The sequence below is a fragment of the Argentina silus genome, assembly GCF_951799395.1.
Source record: "Argentina silus genome assembly, chromosome: 5".
Lineage (NCBI taxonomy): Eukaryota > Metazoa > Chordata > Actinopteri > Argentiniformes > Argentinidae > Argentina > Argentina silus.
In genome coordinates, this window is record NC_139659.1 from 12293531 (window position 1) to 12311890 (window position 18360).

The 18360-nt window shown below is 44.5% G+C and overlaps 2 protein-coding genes across 3 annotated transcripts in view; both read left to right on the plus strand.

Annotated features, from left to right (window-relative positions):
- arrdc1b (arrestin domain containing 1b) overlaps positions 1–7755 on the plus strand; it is a 29547-nt gene extending 21792 nt beyond the window's left edge. For both annotated transcript variants that reach the window (XM_083670667.1, XM_083670668.1), the window contains 5 exons: positions 2657–2811; positions 3219–3401; positions 3719–3895; positions 4352–4823; positions 5082–7755. In XM_083670667.1, coding sequence (XP_083526793.1) covers positions 2657–2811; positions 3219–3401; positions 3719–3895; positions 4352–4823; positions 5082–5146 — 1052 coding nt within the window. In that variant the 3' untranslated portion in view covers positions 5147–7755. The remainder of the gene's footprint in view (positions 1–2656; positions 2812–3218; positions 3402–3718; positions 3896–4351; positions 4824–5081) is intronic.
- Positions 7756–9379: 1624 nt separating this feature from the next.
- ehmt1b (euchromatic histone-lysine N-methyltransferase 1b) overlaps positions 9380–18360 on the plus strand; it is a gene marked incomplete at its 5' end in the record, with an annotated part of 30672 nt that continues 21691 nt past the window's right edge. The window contains one exon of the mRNA XM_083670344.1: positions 9380–9400. Within this exon, the coding sequence (XP_083526470.1) occupies positions 9380–9400 (21 nt within the window). The remainder of the gene's footprint in view (positions 9401–18360) is intronic.

Below are 18360 nucleotides of genomic sequence, written 5' to 3' on the forward strand. Positions count from 1 at the left end.
GTCCTGCCCCAGGCTCTTTGTATGTTAACTGTAAGTGGGTCTTATCTACAGTAAGTCTCTTTTGCCGGGCATGATATGCAATATAGGAATTGGACGGGTGCCTGGATTTATTATATAGAGTGGAAGAAGGTTTCAGGAACCCTTGTTCAGAAAACCAAAAGAAATGCTTTATCCTATCACAGGTTGGGCTGACTTAATGTGTTTCATCCCAGGGGAGGCTGGTGGAGGTAGAAATTGAAGGACAGGCTCACTGTAATGCATGGAATGGAATGAGGAATGGTACCAAACACGTGTGAGGAGGAGCGGAGAAGAGGGGAGGGGACGGGAGGAAAGGGGAGGGGAGGGGAGGGAGAGGAGCGGAGGGGAGGAGAGGGAGGGGAAGGAGAGGGAGGGGAGGGAGTGGAGGGGAGGGGAGGGGAGAGAAGGAGAGGAGGGGAGGGGAGAGAGAGGAGTAGAGGGGAGGAGAGGGAGGGTAAGAAGAGGAGGGGAGAGAGGAGAGGAGAGGAGGGGAGGGGAGGGAGGGGAAGGAGAGGAGGGGAGGGGAGGGGAGGGTAGTGAGGGAGAGAAGCAAGCATCACCCTAATCCGAAGTGCTTCAGGCAACATCCAGAGTGTACTGTAAGTGGATGATTTGTCTCAAGTAGGTCACGTACTGTATGGAAGTCACCCCTGGGCGCAGGACTAGGCCCATGTAAGCCAAAGGCAAAGCAAACAAGTGGGTAGTGCAGCTGAAAACCATGTTAGGGGGACACTCCCAGTGTGTTAACAACATGACATTTGGAAAACGCATTTTCTTGTTCTTCTGGAATGCCTCTGGCAGGAGTGTGAACTGGAGTGTGCATGCAGGTGTGAGGGCATAGACAGTGCAGTAGTTGTCTGTCTGTTACACTCTGCTGTGAAGGGGGGTGAGAGGGGGTGAGGTTATTTTTTAGCCCTTAGTCCCGTGGCGCTGTCACTATTTAATTGTTCCTCATGGGCTCCTTGCTTCTCTGCTTCTCCCCCTCCCATCCCCTCCCCTCCTCTCCCCTCCAACCTCTCCTCTCTCCCCTAATCGTCTACAGAACGGCAGCACAGGACATGATAATTACAGCCATGATGAGAGGATCATAGCAGACTGAGATGCCAGTGTCACTGCCCCCTGCTGGTAGAGAGGGGTCAGGGCACCCTGACAGGAGAGCCCTACTCGCTGTACTTCCACTTTGTAAAAGCTCCTCGAAATAGCATGCTACATTACAATTAATGCTACATTAATGCTTCATGCTGTGAGAATGGGTGGAACTACTTGTTCCGCTGACGAGTGCAGACTTAAAAACAGCAGGCCTTGGTGCTGTGGAGGAGTAAAAGAGGACCTTTCTCTCAGGTTCAAAGACGCAGTGAGCCAAGCTACTTTGCAGTCCTGGCCAGTCCTCACTCTAAGCTTCAGGGAGTAGACCATGTCCTTAGGGAGATGTGGCTGGTTCTGGCACTGGGTCTCCTCTGGCCAGGAGCCTGTCTCTGTCTCCGATGTCAAGCCGTCTGCCCCCAGACTGCAGCTCCTCACTAATCCTTATTGACAGCAGGCTATTCCCCAGTGCAAAGCAGCAACAGCTGACATTTTCATTTAAATGAGGAGTGAGGCAGAATTTGAAGGGATAATGTTGAGAGGGTTAGAGACTGAAATGTGTGTTTTCCTATGCCTCTCCCGCCTTTAGAACTATTGTTTATTGTTCCTTGTTCTGTCATTCCTCTGACCCAGGTAATGTATATTCTATGATTGGTTGAAATATGCAATTTTCGTTGACATCAGTAAGCGAAACCATAGCACGTCATTTGGAACAATAATATTCCAATTTGAATATTTTAGTTCCAGCTGCATTCTCTGGCCTCATCTCTGTGAACTGAATACAATAGATGATGGTTCTGCATGATCATCTCTATAACCCATTCTCTTTAGTGACGTTATGATGTTGGCAGATATGTCAGTTTGTTCTTTTTAATCTGAATATCTGATCTGTCGTTTCCCATCTCTGTGTTCGTTCAAGACACCAGTTTTCTCCTCTCTTTTCACTTCTCCATCCTTTCTTTCCAAAGTGTTATTTTGGTCTCTCCCTTCTTTGATTTCCTTCCTCCTTCCTCCGCCCTCCCCCCCTCCATCCCCTGTCCTTTTAGGAGTCTCTAAATAAACTCTGTGTCCTCCATCGCGTTAGGAGGGGATCTGTACCGATCAAAGCAATGAGCACATACACTTACTGACAGGGCTGGTAGGAGCCCTGAGTAAGTGTCCCCTGTCTGCCCTCCTCCCACTGTTCACACGCCTCCACTGATAAAACACACTCTCTTACCAGACACCGTTTTAGACTGTCTGCCTCTTTTGGTTGACATCTATTATATAGGAAGGGGTTAGGAGGCACCAGCAGACAGCACAGACATTTGGAAAGAAATAAGTTTTAAAGATTAGTAGTTTCCGAAGCGGCAGGAGCCTTGATAGTGGTTATGTTGTATTGAGGTGTCTGTTCCCAGTCAGCCGTATTACCCACATTCAGAGAAAAGAGGATGTCATTGTTTATCAGTCAAGTGCACACCCATGTCCTCCCCACTCCCCTGACATTACGAGTTCCTTTCTCTGAGTGAAACTACTAACTGTACACTTTCATCTTCTCCCTCTCTCACCAACCCAGGCCACGCCCCAACCTCCTTTGAGGGGCCCTTTGGGAAGATTGTTTACCGTGTGAGAGCGCTCATAGAAACGCCTCGCTTCTCCAAGGACTACAAGGCCCAGAAGCCCTTCTACCTACTCAACCTGCTCAACCTCAATGAAGTGCCCGACATTGAGGTGAAAACCCTGAGTTTTTAGTCAGTACTGTCTTTGGTTTGCAGTAATGTGCGTATTAAAGTCAACATCTTCAGTCCAGTAGCATTGCTTTTATCACTGTGATCCCTATCATCAAAACCAAGATTATAAATACCCCTTTTGTGCCCTTTCTGCTGGCTACAGAAACAGATGCACCCAATGGATGCCTACTTATTTCATCATGCTATACTCAGTTTGAGTGTTATTTGATTTCAGCGCAGAACAACCTCCGCCTCTGTCTTTCATCATCAAGTTAATGGGCGGTCTCTCCTCCTTATTTCCATCCCTTCTTTTGATCAGCCTCATCTATTGTTTATCAGCTTCATCTGTTCTTTCTCAGCCTCAGTCTCATATGATGCTTTATTCTGTGTCTCTCTGTCTCTCCCCAGCAACCCAGTTATGCTGTGACCACTAAGAAGTTCAGCTACCTCCTCGTGAAGACAGGCACGGTGATGCTGAAGGCTCGGAGTGACCTGAGGGGTTATACCCCTGGCCAGGTGGCCAGACTCGCCACGGAGATCCACAATAAGTCTGGCAAGGACACGGGCTGCGTGCTGGCCAGCCTCATACAGGTACATAGGACATGTTGAGTGTGTAGTGTGTGTTCAGCAACTGTTGTGTGGCGCTTTCATTTTGTCTTGCAAAACATCGCTGTTCTAGATGTACACAGTATGGGCAAATGCTGACTTAGGTCTTTTGAAGATAAAGAGGATGAAAAACGCACACCGGAACGCAACTCAAAACATAATAATATGTACTAAAAATCAAAAGTTGCACCACAGAAGTGGTGTGACATGTCATTCTCTATTGGCCGGTGTCTTGTGTTGTTTTATGTCATACAACCTTTTAATAGTTTTTGTTTTCTACTTCTTCTTCTTCTCCTGATCAGAAAGTGACCTATAAGACCAAGCGGGCGGTGTATGACCTGCGGACCATAGCAGAGGTGGAGGGGGCGGGGGTGAAGGGGGGGAAGCACGCAGAATGGCGGGAGCAGATCATCGTGCCCCCCCTCCCTCAGTCTGGTCTGGCTGGCTGCAGCCTCATAGAGATCGACTACTTCATCCAGGTTAGTCAGAGACCTCTCCACCCAACGCTCTTATGGTTGTTCACTCAGCGAATGGTGTTTTCTAGAAGTGGTGCTTGTGTGTGTCTGTTGGGAGTAATAGCAGTTGTACAGAATTCATTCTGTGGGGGAAGTTGTTATATGAACTAACTAACTAACTAACTAACTAACTAACTAACTAACTAACAGACTAATTAACTAACTAACAGGCTAACTAAGTAACTAACTAACAGTTCTCCTTCATCCTGTGCACCTGTGTGTAGAATACTAACGGTCATTAATATTCTCAGAGGTGTCTTTAGTGAGGTCATGGATTATTCCTGTGACATGTCTTAACAGTTCTCTTGTTCCAAATACAGTCTGGCATAGCCCCCAGTGTAAGTGTGGTGCTTAAAGGATCATCTTGGGATAACAGGATATTTATACACCGTAACATAGTTGTCTTTGCGGCCGCTGCAGGTATCACTCAAGTCCCCTGAGGTCGTTGTCACTTTACCCATCTACATCGGCAACATCGCTGTCAACTTGACCCCGTCACGGCCTATGCCCCAGACTCCAGCTCCTACACCCATCTCCCCCGGCCCCAGTGCAGGGGGGGTGACCCCCAGCGCCCCCCCGGCCGAGGATGACCCAGACGAGTTGGGCGCCGGAGGTCTAGCCAGCGAGGAGATCCCCACCAAGAGCCACTCCCAGCAGGACCCCTCAGGCCAGCCCGCCTCCTCAATGTCCCCCAGTGCGTTCAGCTTCGCTCCAGCTGTGGCTTTAGCTCCCAGCCAGAGACACGCTGGTGCCGGTGGCCCCTCCGGCCCTCTGTTCTGTGTGTCCACTGGAGCCACTATCCCTTTCTTCGCTGAGGGGAATGCCAACCCTGTACCCACGTCCTGTCCTCTCATCCTCCCTCCAGAATACAGCACCTGGGACTACCCACACGGTGAGCCCCTCACCACTAGCACAGCATTACACTACAGGATCCTTCACTGTCTCATACAAGTATCACTTTCCCAGAGTTAGTCAGCCCATTTCTGTTAGATTCCCTGTTTTGACTTGTCTGGTCCTGCTCCATTGAAGCAGCTCTGTCTCAGTATGATGATAAATGATGAATGATGAATGAATCATGATAGACGATACAGTCTGACTCTGTTTCTATGATGTGTCTGTCTGTCTGTCTGTCTGTGTGTCTGTCTTCCAGAACCCCCCCCCACCTACGAAGAGAGCTGCAGTAGCAATGACTCCAGCTTCGCCAGCAGGCGGTAGAGGAGTGGTGGAGGACTGAGCATGGTGCTTGCTCACATCCCCCTACTGGACAAATAGGGTATTGCGACCCTAGCTGAAAGTGGTCGGAACCATGCTGTCCACTTCAAGATTGTTTTTTTCGTTTGTTTTTTGTTATTTCATTGAGAATGTTTTGAAAAGGGATCATATCTGATTTGAACATTCTTATTTTGAGTCTTGAGGTTTGTACTCCTCTTCCCCCAAGGCTAGAAAAGGTCTCAGATAGATTCAGAGAGCATGTTCACTGTGCCTAAAGGTAGCACTTAGATCATCGTCATATTGCAAGTAGGATATTCCATGATTGGAGCCAGATTTAATATGGTAATTAAAACGGGATCGCATTTGAAACAAATTATTGCATCTGTGATGCCTTGAAATTAATATGTAGACAGACTAGGTAGGTGCCGATCCTTTGATGTTTAACACAACCAAAATCTGCCCTTCAATGAAGTCTCTATCCAAATGTGTCCTACTGTAATTATGATCCATGTCCTCTTACATCACCACACTCCTTCTCATTATGGGTGGAGTAGAGCTGGCCGAGCTGGCCTCTCTGCTGGACATCAGATCCAGGCCTGAAGTATGCCTGCCCCCTGGTGGCTATCAATGGGAAAAACAATGGAACCCAACTGGACAAACTTTTAAAGCACTGGAGCTCAAATGACACCTGCTTGAAGGGAATGACCTCCTCAACTTGTGATGTACCGACTCTGAGCCGTAGCCACGCCTCATGGTCTTGAAACCGACAAACAGCATGTTGTACACTCCAGTGTGTAGAGGAACTGACAAATCGACGATTGATATGCATTTATGACATCTGATGCAAAATTCCACTTTTACTTTCATTTTTTTTTACCCTGGGATATGATCTGTTGATTTCCCCTGTATGGCCTTAAATCCATCTGTGTGTGTGCATGTGTGTGTGTGTGTGTGTGTGTGTGTGTGTGTGTGTGTGTGTGTGTGTGTGTGTGTGTGTGCGTGCGTGCGCGTGTGTGTGTGTGTGTGTGTGCGTGTGTGTGCGTGCGTGATGAAGACCACTGTCCACTGATTTTCTGTTCCCTTTGAAATAGCAGTGAATGCAGACAAGAAATATGTTGGCGCATCCACCAACTGTATGAAATGTTCAAGCACAAGATGGCACTTTTTAATAGTTTGAAACTGTGCATTTACAGTACCTGTATGTGTTTTTGTATGTGTGGTGTCCCACTTTGGATGATTGCCCGCTCTGTTTTGGCAGTTGATAACTTGGGACAGATGCTTAATCAACCTGAATCCCTCTCACCGTCAAATGTTTAATCCTACCCCCTAAACCCTGATGTTGAGAACGTTGATAACGTTGATTCACCAACATACAGTCTCATTTCATCACTTCTCTCCTGATTACATTCAACACAATGAAACAAGATGATGACAAGATGATGTCATATTGTTCTTCTCTGGCTTGATACTGCCATTGAATGGTCTTATTTTAAGTGTGAATTTGTATTTATTTATGCAACTCTGGTTATGAATATGCATTAAATGGACAATGTGCTGAATATATTCCATCACTTTATGTTGTTATGTAATGATTTCAACATCCCTAACCGTGACCCATTTTGGCATCAGGCATCATCCACTGTGTGTTTGTTTTGAATGTTGATTTGTATATATGACCGATCTCCTTCTCAGCGACAGCATCCTTGTAATAACAAGCCAGCCAATCTCATCATGACTTATGCTTCACACAATTCTGTGAATACAACTTTATTGGATGCACATGCTGTGAAAATCCATGTATGTACTGTATGTAGAGCAACCAACAAACCCCTCCTTGATTGTAAGGCATCATCAAGTGTTAGAGAAATCTCATCTCTGCATTATCCTCTCAGAATACATTTACCAAGCGTCACCACTAATTGCAGTACACTTACAGTACTACTGTGTAAAACATACTGCAACGGTGTGCATCTTGCCATGTCTCAGCTCTTGAGTTATAACCCATGCCTTAAATGATCTGTTACTCCACGTTGTCAGTCATCTCATGTTCTGGAGGTTTTGGGATAGTGTCATCTCTCTCTGCTTGGGAAGAAATGTGGGGAGTGCTACTGTGAACCTTCCTGTTGTGGCCCTTTCCTTTGCACATATGAGCACGGATGCTAACGTAGCTCTGGTTTTTGTCATTGCGTTTCAGCCCTGCTTGTGGACCTTGGACCAGCTGAACGTCCTTTTTTTAATTTTTCGTTTTTAAGAAGAAGAACGGACAAAAAATGTGCAATTCTGTTAAGTCCAAGAGTGCAAGTTATTTCATGCTGCCTTTTATCGATCCTTTCCCTCTGTTTTATTTCTCTTCACCAAAGGTAATATAGCTTTATAAACACCAACATGTTTTTTTTTTTTTTCATTATTCATTATTTTCCCCTCACATATGGGTGGTGTGTGGTTTTGTATTTTTCTATTTGTAAACAGTTTTCTGGTACGTATACTGTAGTCAGGCATTTGAAGAAAAAAACCTAAAAAAAACAGTAGCACTCTGGTCAATCAATGTTTTACTTCAACTTGTTGTTTCAAATCAAAATTGTACAGTGTACCAATAAAATTATCATCTACCATATCCTTTGTGCTCTATAATGGTACACATGTAGGAGGAGGGAATTGGTCTGTCCTAAAGAACAAAAGGAGGTTTTCGCTCAAATAAAAGGTGGGTGATGCTTGCATGGGTGCATGTTTTCTGTCCGTCATGCTTCGGTGTGACTGCACCATACTGCTACATCCTTATACACAGTACAGTGCAGTGTTGGTAATGGCATGGCCCAAAGATGGTGTCCTCAGGCCGTGTTAATGGACGCAACGGGGGGGGGGAGAGAGCCAGCCTGAGGCATCACTTCTGGCACTATTTACCGCCATATACGTAGCTCTCCCTCTGTTGCCATAGAAACAGTTGAGCCCCAATCCCTCAGCTTCCCTGTGTCGTGCAAGGACATGGACCACAGAGCTTATGGCTGCTTGCACACCTGCCAAAGAAGGGGGGATGGGGGGCGGGGGGAATGAGAGAGAGATAAGCCCTGTATTACAAAATCGTAACCCACATTCTAAGGACATATCAAATCCATTGTTTATTATTTTGAAATATTGGAAGCGAAAGACAACATTGTGCATTTATAGCATTAGAAATGCATTGACAGTCACATTCATTGTCATTGAATGTCATAGGAACTCATTGCCAGTGTGAGGATATGTCCAAGAGCACCCAGATCTAATGGAATTACAGTAGAGCGAAAGTTTACTTAAGTTTAGTTCATAGTATAAGTTCATTTAACGTTCATTACGTATAAGTTCAAAACATTCATTGTTTATTTTTGCATGGAGAGCCCTGCTTTGTATATGTTGCGCTCTTCCTGCGTAATTATACAATATATAATTTAAAAATAACATTCACAGAGAAAATCACAGCAGTTATACATTATGGTGAAATCAATGCACATTTTCAAATGTCATTATATTGTGTATCGAAAGTAATGTGTGTCACCTGTCTTTCTGTTGCTTAAACCTTCTATTTGGCTGGTCTTGGCTAACATGCAATTTACCTGACCCCTAGTGGAAAGTGAGGGGAATGTTGGAGAACAGTGCAATTGAGTTCATGGTAGTGATGAGGACAGAGTGGGACAGAGCTATAAGCAGCGGTGAATCCGTTGGGTTTAGACGGCATGACTATGCTAAGCTAGCTGTCAGAGCAATATCTCCTTGATGTAGCTTCTAAATGGAAAGGATGGATTTCATTGCATCCGTTTATGGTTTTGGGGGCGGTTACACTTCCACATCCTCAACAGTTTACCAAACAATTTAACAGAGTCGGGCAGTTGGTAGCAGAAATTATAGAATGGGCATATAACGATTGGATCCCAAAATACAGTTTATTGTTAATATAAGATTGAACATTTAGGTAAAGGACTATTTTATTTTAGGTCAAGGACTCTTTTATTATAAATCATAAATGATACATGATACATGTACTTTATTTTTTATATAGTAATTGTGCTGATATTTTAGAGCAAATGCAAAAAGGCCCTGATATATTACAGCAAATGTTCTATATTTTACCTTATATTGTAAATGCCCTCTTTTTTTATGATTATACACCCGATACCGTTTATCATCGAAATCGAATGTGTCAGTCAGACAGCAGGCTATGACGTAGGGAAATAAGTGGGCGGAGACTGTTCAGCCAGAGGAACCATGGCTTCGGTGATAGCCGAGGTAAGAGTGAGACGCATCCACGTCAAGATTGTTATCCTTCTGCTGTGCTTAAATTCACCAATGTGTGGGCTTACCCTCCGCAATCAATGTACTATGTTTAGGGCGAGAAGGCAAAACTTAGATTAATGTTTTTAGACCCCTGCTTGACGTAAATTTCAAACTGCCCGCCCGGCACTGTCAACGCTGGACTGCTATGCTTTTGTGTTGAGACGAGGAGGGATATTGAATGTGCTTGAATAGCGAGAAGGATGCGCTGCCCCGGCATCTGAATCATGCATGCTGCTGCATGCAACTCTGTTGATGTCGTGTTAGTCATGCAGGTTTCAGGGCTTGAGGGTCACTATCCGGCTTTCCAGTTCTGGCTTTACCTGTGCTAATCGTATTGCAGACACAGTTTCGTGTTTAAAAAAACAAACAAATACACATCACTTATGCAATGGATTTCAATATAATTCTTCCATTGGTTATTGCTAGATCAGGCCTTTCAGTGAAGCTCGCATGCAGGGAGATATATGCTAGCCAACCAGCTAGCGCGATAGCCTGTAAATCGAGCCTTGTTCGCTGGAAATATTGATGACAGTTTGCCACAGGGGGTCCGAGGTGAACTTCTGTCGCTATGCTACGCGGAATTAATAACTAGCTTTACCATGTATTAAAAACACCGTGTTCGTATTTGTATAGCAAGCTATGATGGGCATTACATTTAATCAATGCAAGTGCCCTCTCAATTCAAATGACCAGGCTGGAGTACAACTACTGCTGGGAAGGGAATCTCTCCAACTCGCCGAAATCCAAACCCTCTGTTTATCATGCAGCTCCCAATATTCAAGTCGTAGCTATCAGTTGCCATGACTGATTAGGGCATTACTGTCCCTGATAGCGAGTGTGTGCATCGGTGAATCTATGGGGCTTGTTTCAATGGAGCCAAGCGGACTAAAGGAATTTGGTTACATTATTGTACGAGCTTCCCTCCACCTGCTTTGTAGCTGATGAATAAGTCTGCTTTGTAGCCCCCAAGTATGAGTGTGTTGTGTGCGTGTGTGTGTGTTTGTGTGTGTGTGTGTGCTGATTCAAAGCAATGAAAGCTGGTATAGTGGTAGTCACATAATGTTGTATTTATTTACCGGTGGACAACATTATTTGATATCAACTGTTTGGGTTGTGGTTGTAGTTTTCAGCTGTTGTCCGATAGAGGGCGCTCGAATGACGCGTCACTCACTCCAGTAGGCCTGGCCGCTTCCTCTCAGTGACAGAGGCAGGCAGTGCGCTCTTGATGTGGTCAGTGGAGTTCAGCGCCATTTATGCTGAACTTGAATGTCTGCTGTACTAGAGACAGCGTGAATGAAGTTTACTGACACGGTTGAATCCATATCACAAGGTTGTCTAAAATCCTTTCATTATTGCTCTACAGGTAACCCCGTTTTTGTTGTCTTTTGTCACATGAGACGTGTCAGAATAACCATAGACTAATAGGCCCTACTGTACATCACACTAGTTGTGCTTTGACAGTGTGTTAGCAGACCTCATGATGAGAGTTTGCTGGTGGTTCTACACTGACCTTTTTGTGACGAAAAGGGACATTATTATTGCCTGATGGTCCATTGAACCGTTGACATACTCCACCTTACTTTGTATTGTACCAATGCACTTATGTGGGAATTGCCACAAATACACCTAAATTCTGTTATTTTGCTTTTGATTGATAAGAAACAACTTGATGTAAATGACTTGTTCTTATGTGTTCATGTTCTTGGATATCACAGTGGGTAGACTATTTAATGGTGATAAAATGAAATGCTATGAAAGTAATGTTGACATGCTTGATGCTGTCCATGTCAGTGTAGCTTTAAAATGAAAACAGTGCCTACGGGAAGGGTGACTGCCCACCCCCCCCTGCCCCCCCCAGTGACTGCTTTGTTGTTTGAAAAAGATGTCCCTTTGGCAGACACTGTCAAAGTCAGATGTGTATCAGAGATGATTTAGGATAATGGCACCCTTGGGGCAATTAGAAGGATTGAGCTTGATTGGGTGTTGGGAAGCATTGGTAGGCATTATTGGAGATCCAATCTGATATCTTGTAAACAAAACTCAGAAATGTTGTCCGTAGAAGTGGATTGATTAAATTCAACCAAGTCAGACTGGCGTTCTGGAGGATAGTTCTACTCTTTGCTCATCGTGAGTCAGGAAAGCTACAGTAGTTCCTGCAGTCTTCCTTCCCTCTCTCTCACCGCCAGACCGTGGGCTTCAGTGAGCATGCTCATGACTGATCACCGCTGCTCCTGCTGGAGATAAAGGGTACTACTGCTGTGCCGAGAGCAGAGAAGTAGGCCTCTCTGGCCTTCACAACGACAACTGACTCTTATGGCATCAGCCCGGCTTCTCAAAGGCACTTCCTTTCTGCTTACAGAGGTATGGTGGGGGGTGGGTGCTACATCACTCCAACCCTGCTGGGCCTCCCTGACTGTTTTGGTTGAATGGATGAATGATTGCTCTTGATTTCTCATTGTGTTCATTCATTCAGCTCACTCATCTTGTGCTTGTCTCTGTGTTTCCTTACTCTCAATAGGAAAGTGCTTCTTTTAGACTTGTCGGGTGATTGCCAAATCAATGTGTTGATCCATCTGGCCACCAGCTGTGTCTACTTTATGTATTTCCTGTGAGAGCAGGTAGATGTATGTAGACTGGGTTGTGGTTAGAGTGAGATAGTTGAGGAGAAAAAGGTGTCTGAGGTGCCTTCAACTCATCTCTGAAATGTTAAAAGCAGTGATAGTGATTGTGTTGATTTGGGATGCTTCCTTCTCTCTCTCTCCCCTCCCCTCTCTTTGAATACTCTTCGTAACGAAAGCATCATAATTTCAGTTTTTTGATCATGGCAGAGCATGTAGTTTATCCAAGTATCTACACAGATCTCACTCTGGAGTCTGAAGAGAAACATGTGTTGCTTCTCTATAGTGAACCACTGTCTATGCGGCATTTTCAGGTGATCCTTTGTTTTCACTTTGTTGGAACAACAACTCTGCAATTCAAATGTTCTAAAGGAAAGAGAGAACATCAGTGTTCCAGACAAGGCATTTCAACGGTGTCAACTTAATTTGACTTGGGTGCAATCTGAACTGATCTTCTGCAGTTGTTGACTAATTAGTTTCCAAGAGGGTGGATTAAAAGGATCGTTATTTGGTTGTGCTATACTTCTCGCCATCGCCTGTGTTTTTGTATGATTACTGCAAACGTGGTCAGCCTTTGTTTTCTTTGTTTTTTTTGTTTCATCTTTATTGTGGACCGAAATCGGTTACACATCTCAGATGACCATCAAATGACATACTTTCGCTGATGAGGACTCATCTTAATTTTAGACAAGTGCTATGCTCGAATCATGATTCCAATGTGGGCCCACAGTAGGCCCCATGCCATACAGATTCAAGAGATGTTCCTGTAATTAAGATCCAGAGCCAGTATAGCAAGTTTAGCATGATACGTTATCATACTGATGCCCTGTGATATTTGAAAAACTAAATAGGCCTGTTTTCCAACATCTTAATCATAGTCTTTCGGAAAATATTGAGTCATGTTTTTCTTGATGTGATTATGCCTGTAGCCTATGTACAGAAAATAAGCGTTTACTGGTTTCTGACAGTGAAAATGGATGATTTCAAGACAAGACATGCATGGATATTCTTAAACATGGTAGTCCTCTTGAAAGCTCACGAAATGGCTGCAATGTTTTTTCCCTCCTCTTCCTTCTCCATGAAGAACAGCAGGGCTCCATCTGAGCATGCCCAGTGTGGGCCATGTCAGAGCTTTCTACAGAGAGTTGGTCATGTGACCTGAGCAGGGACGGTGCATGTGTGGGAAGGGAAGCTAGACATTGGTGTGTGGAGCTCCACTCTCGCCCCTCTTCCCCCTTTAATGGAGACTCACAGTTTTAACCAGGTACTTCAATGGTTGCCTTGGGGCTCAACATAAAGAAAATAATCAGGATTATTACAAAATCATTTTTTTTTTCTTTTTTTTTTTCTTTTTATCTCTTCGGATTGAGGTTGTCCAGATGGATTGGATTGTCTATCACTAATCAAGCTTTGTTCTTTAAACATTCTCAGCGTCGGGTTTGGGAGCTGTCTGTCTCCTTAATTTGCATCATTTTTTGAAGGGAAATCAGATGAGTGACAGATGGACAGATTATTTTATTGATTAGATTGGGTCAAGGGTCTCAAGAATTGGCCTCGCTCTTCTGATGCCTAGAAACACCCAGTTACTGGGGTCAATCAAGAAAAACAGATCCCTAGTTAGCTAATATGGATCTGCCTAATCCACATTCCTGTAATTACAGGAGTCGCCTGAAGGCCCCATAGGTACAGGGACCTCAAACCCTCATCCATCACTGAACCGCAGCAGAGAAGAAGAGCAGGCCTAAACAGAGTGACTGTTCTCACTCTTTTAATTTGATTAGGCTAATAATGGCATCCTCAAGGGCATGAGCACAACGTGACTCATGCCAATTATTATTAACCAGCAAGCGAGACCACCTCCTCTGCAGAGAAATCAAAATTTGTTTGCTAGAGTGTTGTTTTCTGTTGAGGCACATAACAGACTTTGGGCGATGGGACCCAGTCACCCATCTCAGCATCATTTTTGTCTCGGCATGAAACATGAATTTGTTTTCACTTGGTCTGTGTGTGCCTAGGTTCTGCACATTGTTGTAGCCTCAGCAAGAGAAGATGGGCATTAGCCCACTGGCAATCTAATGGCTCGCTGGCAATGGGTGCCCTGCTTTCCATGGGCCTGTGGTAGTGTCCACTGAGAGTAGACTGACAGAGCTCCTATGACAATCCTGGGCCGCTCTCTGAATTCTCTCTCTCTCTCTCTCTCTCTCTCTGCCTCATGTTCTCTTTCTATGTCAGCTCTATTGACATAGAAGAAAGGAACTAGTTTTTAACAATCCTGGGCTGCTCTCTGAATTCTCTCTCGTCCTGTCATTCTTTCTATGTCAGCTCTATTGACATAGAAGAAAGGAACTCGTTTTTAATGTTAAACTGCATTTTTGTTCAAGCGATGTGTGTGTGAAAGTTGTGAAATGTAGCGATGTGTGGATCATAGTTTGCTTTTTAGGGAGACTGACAGGCTTTCTCTGAGCTCAGATCCTACTCTACTGTTTGCTAGTTCATAGTTCCAAAATGGCTGAGATGCCCTCTACTGAGCATGCTCTGTAGATGGTCTCTCGCTTTGCTATGTGGTGCAAACAAAAACAACAATAGACCTGAACAGTGGGCAGAGGGCTGTGGAAGCTATGAGCATGATTGAGTTCCCATCTTATGTGTTCGATTTAACCAGTAGTTCTAAGGAAGATCTCAACCCCTGTCCTGTGGAAAGATTTGCTCTTGTTTATGAAAATGTGTTCCAAGAATTAGATTCTTTACATTTGAACTCCTGGAACAGCTCTCAGACTGTGGGACCAAAATTGGCGTGTCATTCCTCTATGAACAAGGGGGGTAACCTATCTCATAAAAAACGTTGCCAATACATCGTCTAGGTGTTCACCAATTCTATAATTTCCATCCCTGCGTTTCCATTTTCCAGAACAAGGGAGGATAACTTACTCTGTAGAGGAGAGGAGGGGAAAACAAGTGGATGCGTGCTATCAAATCCAGGGAGGCTCTGGTAAAGTTAAGATCTGTCTGCTCAGCTGGTTTCCCCAGATCTTCTGGGAGGTATTATTGTGTGGGTTTTGCCTGTGGTCTTAGCCTGAGGAAAAGATAAGACATTCATTCAGTAGACGGGGGGGGGAAATGTTGATACCTCCCATCCTTTGAGAGAGGGTGAGATGGAGAGAGTATGAGAGAGGGGGAGGTCAAGAAAGCGAAAGAGGATAGAGAGGGAGAGGAAGCAATTGCGAGGAAGGGGCAGCAAGGAGAGCCTACCTTCAGAGAGTGTTTTTCATTTATCTAAAGAGGAAATTGAACAGTCATACAGGAGTGTGAATCACTGGCATTGGAGAAGATCTTGCCTTTCTCTTTGCTGCTGTAAGGAGGTCATCCTCTCCTACACACACAAGGCTGTATTCTAAATGGAGAGACTGACATTCCTCTTCCGCTTGCTTCATGTTCTATTGTGGTGAATGTCCCTAATGGGTAGGTTATGATAATTTTTTAGTACCAGTTGATTGTCACGATGATTAGATCAACTAGCCTACAGTCTGATTTGGTTATGGCCTAGTTTTCCTCTGAGAGAGTGCCTTTTCCTCACCCCTAAGCATTTATTGTTTGCTCCATAGCAATTTCATTTATTTCTCCTTAACAGTCTATACAGTATAATAGATGTCCATTGTACTTTATCGTCTGTGTGTTTATCTGTTGATGACTTGACTAGACCTGGAAGCATTGTGTACTCTCAGCAGCCCTTCCCTATCCTGGAGCGCTGTTGATAGAAAGGCCTCTAGAGAGAGGCTGATGACAGGGATAGGAGGATTGCCATGTTGGTTAGTTACATTGGAGCCCTGTTGTCCCCGATGGCCCGATCTGGATGAGAGCATGTTTGGGTCTTCAGTCTCCTGACTCAGACACGGCTCTCTTCTTTGGCCCTTTCCTACATTCTTTCTCTTTATTTTTTTTTTATTTTTTATTTTTTTACTCTTCTTTGAATGGCTGCACACATTCATCGTCGCTCAGGTCTTTAAGAGCGCGAGAAAGAGAGGTAAAAAAAAAGAAAAGAAAAAAAAAGAAAAGAGAAGCCACTGAAATTCGAACTGACTGAGCATGCTCTGTAGAAGCCCTCTGAAAAGAGGGACCGACAGAGGGAGCTGCTGGGTCACATGACCAATGAGGTGAATGTGTGCGTGTGAGGAGAGGAAGGAAAAGAGGAACAATCCGTTCGAGACTCCCGCTCTCTCTCTCTCTCACACATGCACGCTCTCTCTCTCTCCCGCTCTCTACCCCTCAACCACTCTGCTTCTCAATGGAGGCCAACAGGAGAAAGCAGGTATGATGCTTGCTGCAAGCGCACATTCACCACAGGGAAAGAGACGTTAGCCTACTCTTTCCTCTTGGTTGGTTTTGAATGGTCCTCTTTTAGAGACACATTGATTTCATTTCTATGTTCCAGTTTTGTCGTTTTCTTACTGCCATTGAGATTGAACATGTCGCCGGTTGCTTGCTTGCTTGCTCTGCGCTGTGATAAGCAAGTTCTCTCAGCCTTTGGTCTGTGCGGTCTTCAGTCTCAATGACAGCCCGATGATCAGCGCCATGTAATCAAGGCCCTATTCAGCCTGAATCTGTGTGAACCTGAGGAGACTTGCTGCCTTTCAGGTAACAGCCGGGCTTTAAGTCAGGGTATAACTGCACTGGATCAACCTGTGTCATTGGTTAGACACAGTGCTTATCGGAAGTCTTTCACTAAGGTCCTCCTTTTGGAGCCTGTTGCCAGGGTAATGTCCATGCGTTGATGCTGGCTTGTGTGATAGGAGGCTCATTAGTGATGTTTAGAGCAATGGCACATGGGAAAGGGTGACTGTCTGGGGATGGCTGTGTTCAGGAGAGAGGTCGGACTTCCTGGAAATCTTGAATGGTGTCTCTCACGTCCTGCCACCAAGCTCTCCAGACTTTGATCCATCTTTTCTTCCAATCTCCACCTCACCCCGTCTCTCTCTCTCTACCTCTGTCTCTTTCTCTTTCTCTGCAGTCTCATCTTCTCCTTTAGGAACATTCCAGGAGGTGTCTTAGGGGTGATGTCTCATATGATCATGGACGTAATGGACCAGGCACATTAGAGATGAATTACTATAGGAATCATGTAGGCTTACAGTAGATGAGATGAGAATAAATATTTCTAAATATTTCAACAGCCTCGGTGGTCAGGTCAGCCATTTTCAGTGCCTTGTTTTATCTTGCCTCCATTTTCTTTATAACAATGGGGGGGTTTTTCATTGCTGCCTCAGAGAAGCCCACCACACACTGATCTAAGTGTTGTGTCCTTGGCCAGTTATGAATACTGGTGTAAGCCAGAAGACATCAGAGGTGGTGGTGTGATGTAGAAATCTGATATTGTTCATGCTGCTGGGTTGTTGTGGATTGTATGGAAAAGCTTAGGCCTATACTGTTCCTTGTCTCTTCGTTGGTCACTGCTCAATAGCTGTGTGAGCGTGCCTTAGGAATTCTAGTCTTGTGTTTGGGTGTTGCTCCTTCGGACTGTAAAACACCTGACAGGAGCAGATTGTTTGCTATGGTGTTGTGGCTAGAAAGCTACAGTAGATTAATCAATCATGATTTAGTTAGTGAAACAATTTTCTTTATGCGGTGCAATTAGTCTGCCACAGATAACTAGATATTTTTAATTTTTTTGTGAACATTATCTCAATAGCCAGACTGATTTAGGGAACCTGGGTCAGAAATAACCCAAGATGAACTAATTTATACATTCACTGTGTTCCAGGGGAGGCTGGTAGAGGTAGAAATCTCAGGACGGGCATGTTGTAATGCATAGAACGGAATGAGGAATGGTATCAGACACCTGCTGTGTTCACATAGCTATAGGCTGCACTGACCTCACTGCCATGAAATATTTATTTTTGGAAGAAGTGCTTGGCAGATGTCACATTCGTTTCTAAATGGCACAGTGTCCGAAACATAATTCAAATTCCTTAGCCTTTCCTAAATCCGCTATTTATTTCTTGACATGATTTTTTTTTTTTTGTCGAAACTGCACATTGTAATAAATTTTTCATGATTTAGATTTTTTTATGTTCTATTCTCATGTTGGCTAATTTTAAACTCAACCCATAGGTGTGGATCTGAATTCAAGCACCCATCCCATGCTAATCCTGCCTGCATGTCTTCCACCTCTTCCTTCCTTGAGCACGTTCTGTCAGTAAACAATCTGGTTACGAAATGGCGGAGGGAGATCTGCAGACGGCCCTCTCTCTCTCCCCTCCCCCTCTCTTTCTCTCTCCAATGAGTACTGCATGTTCCCAT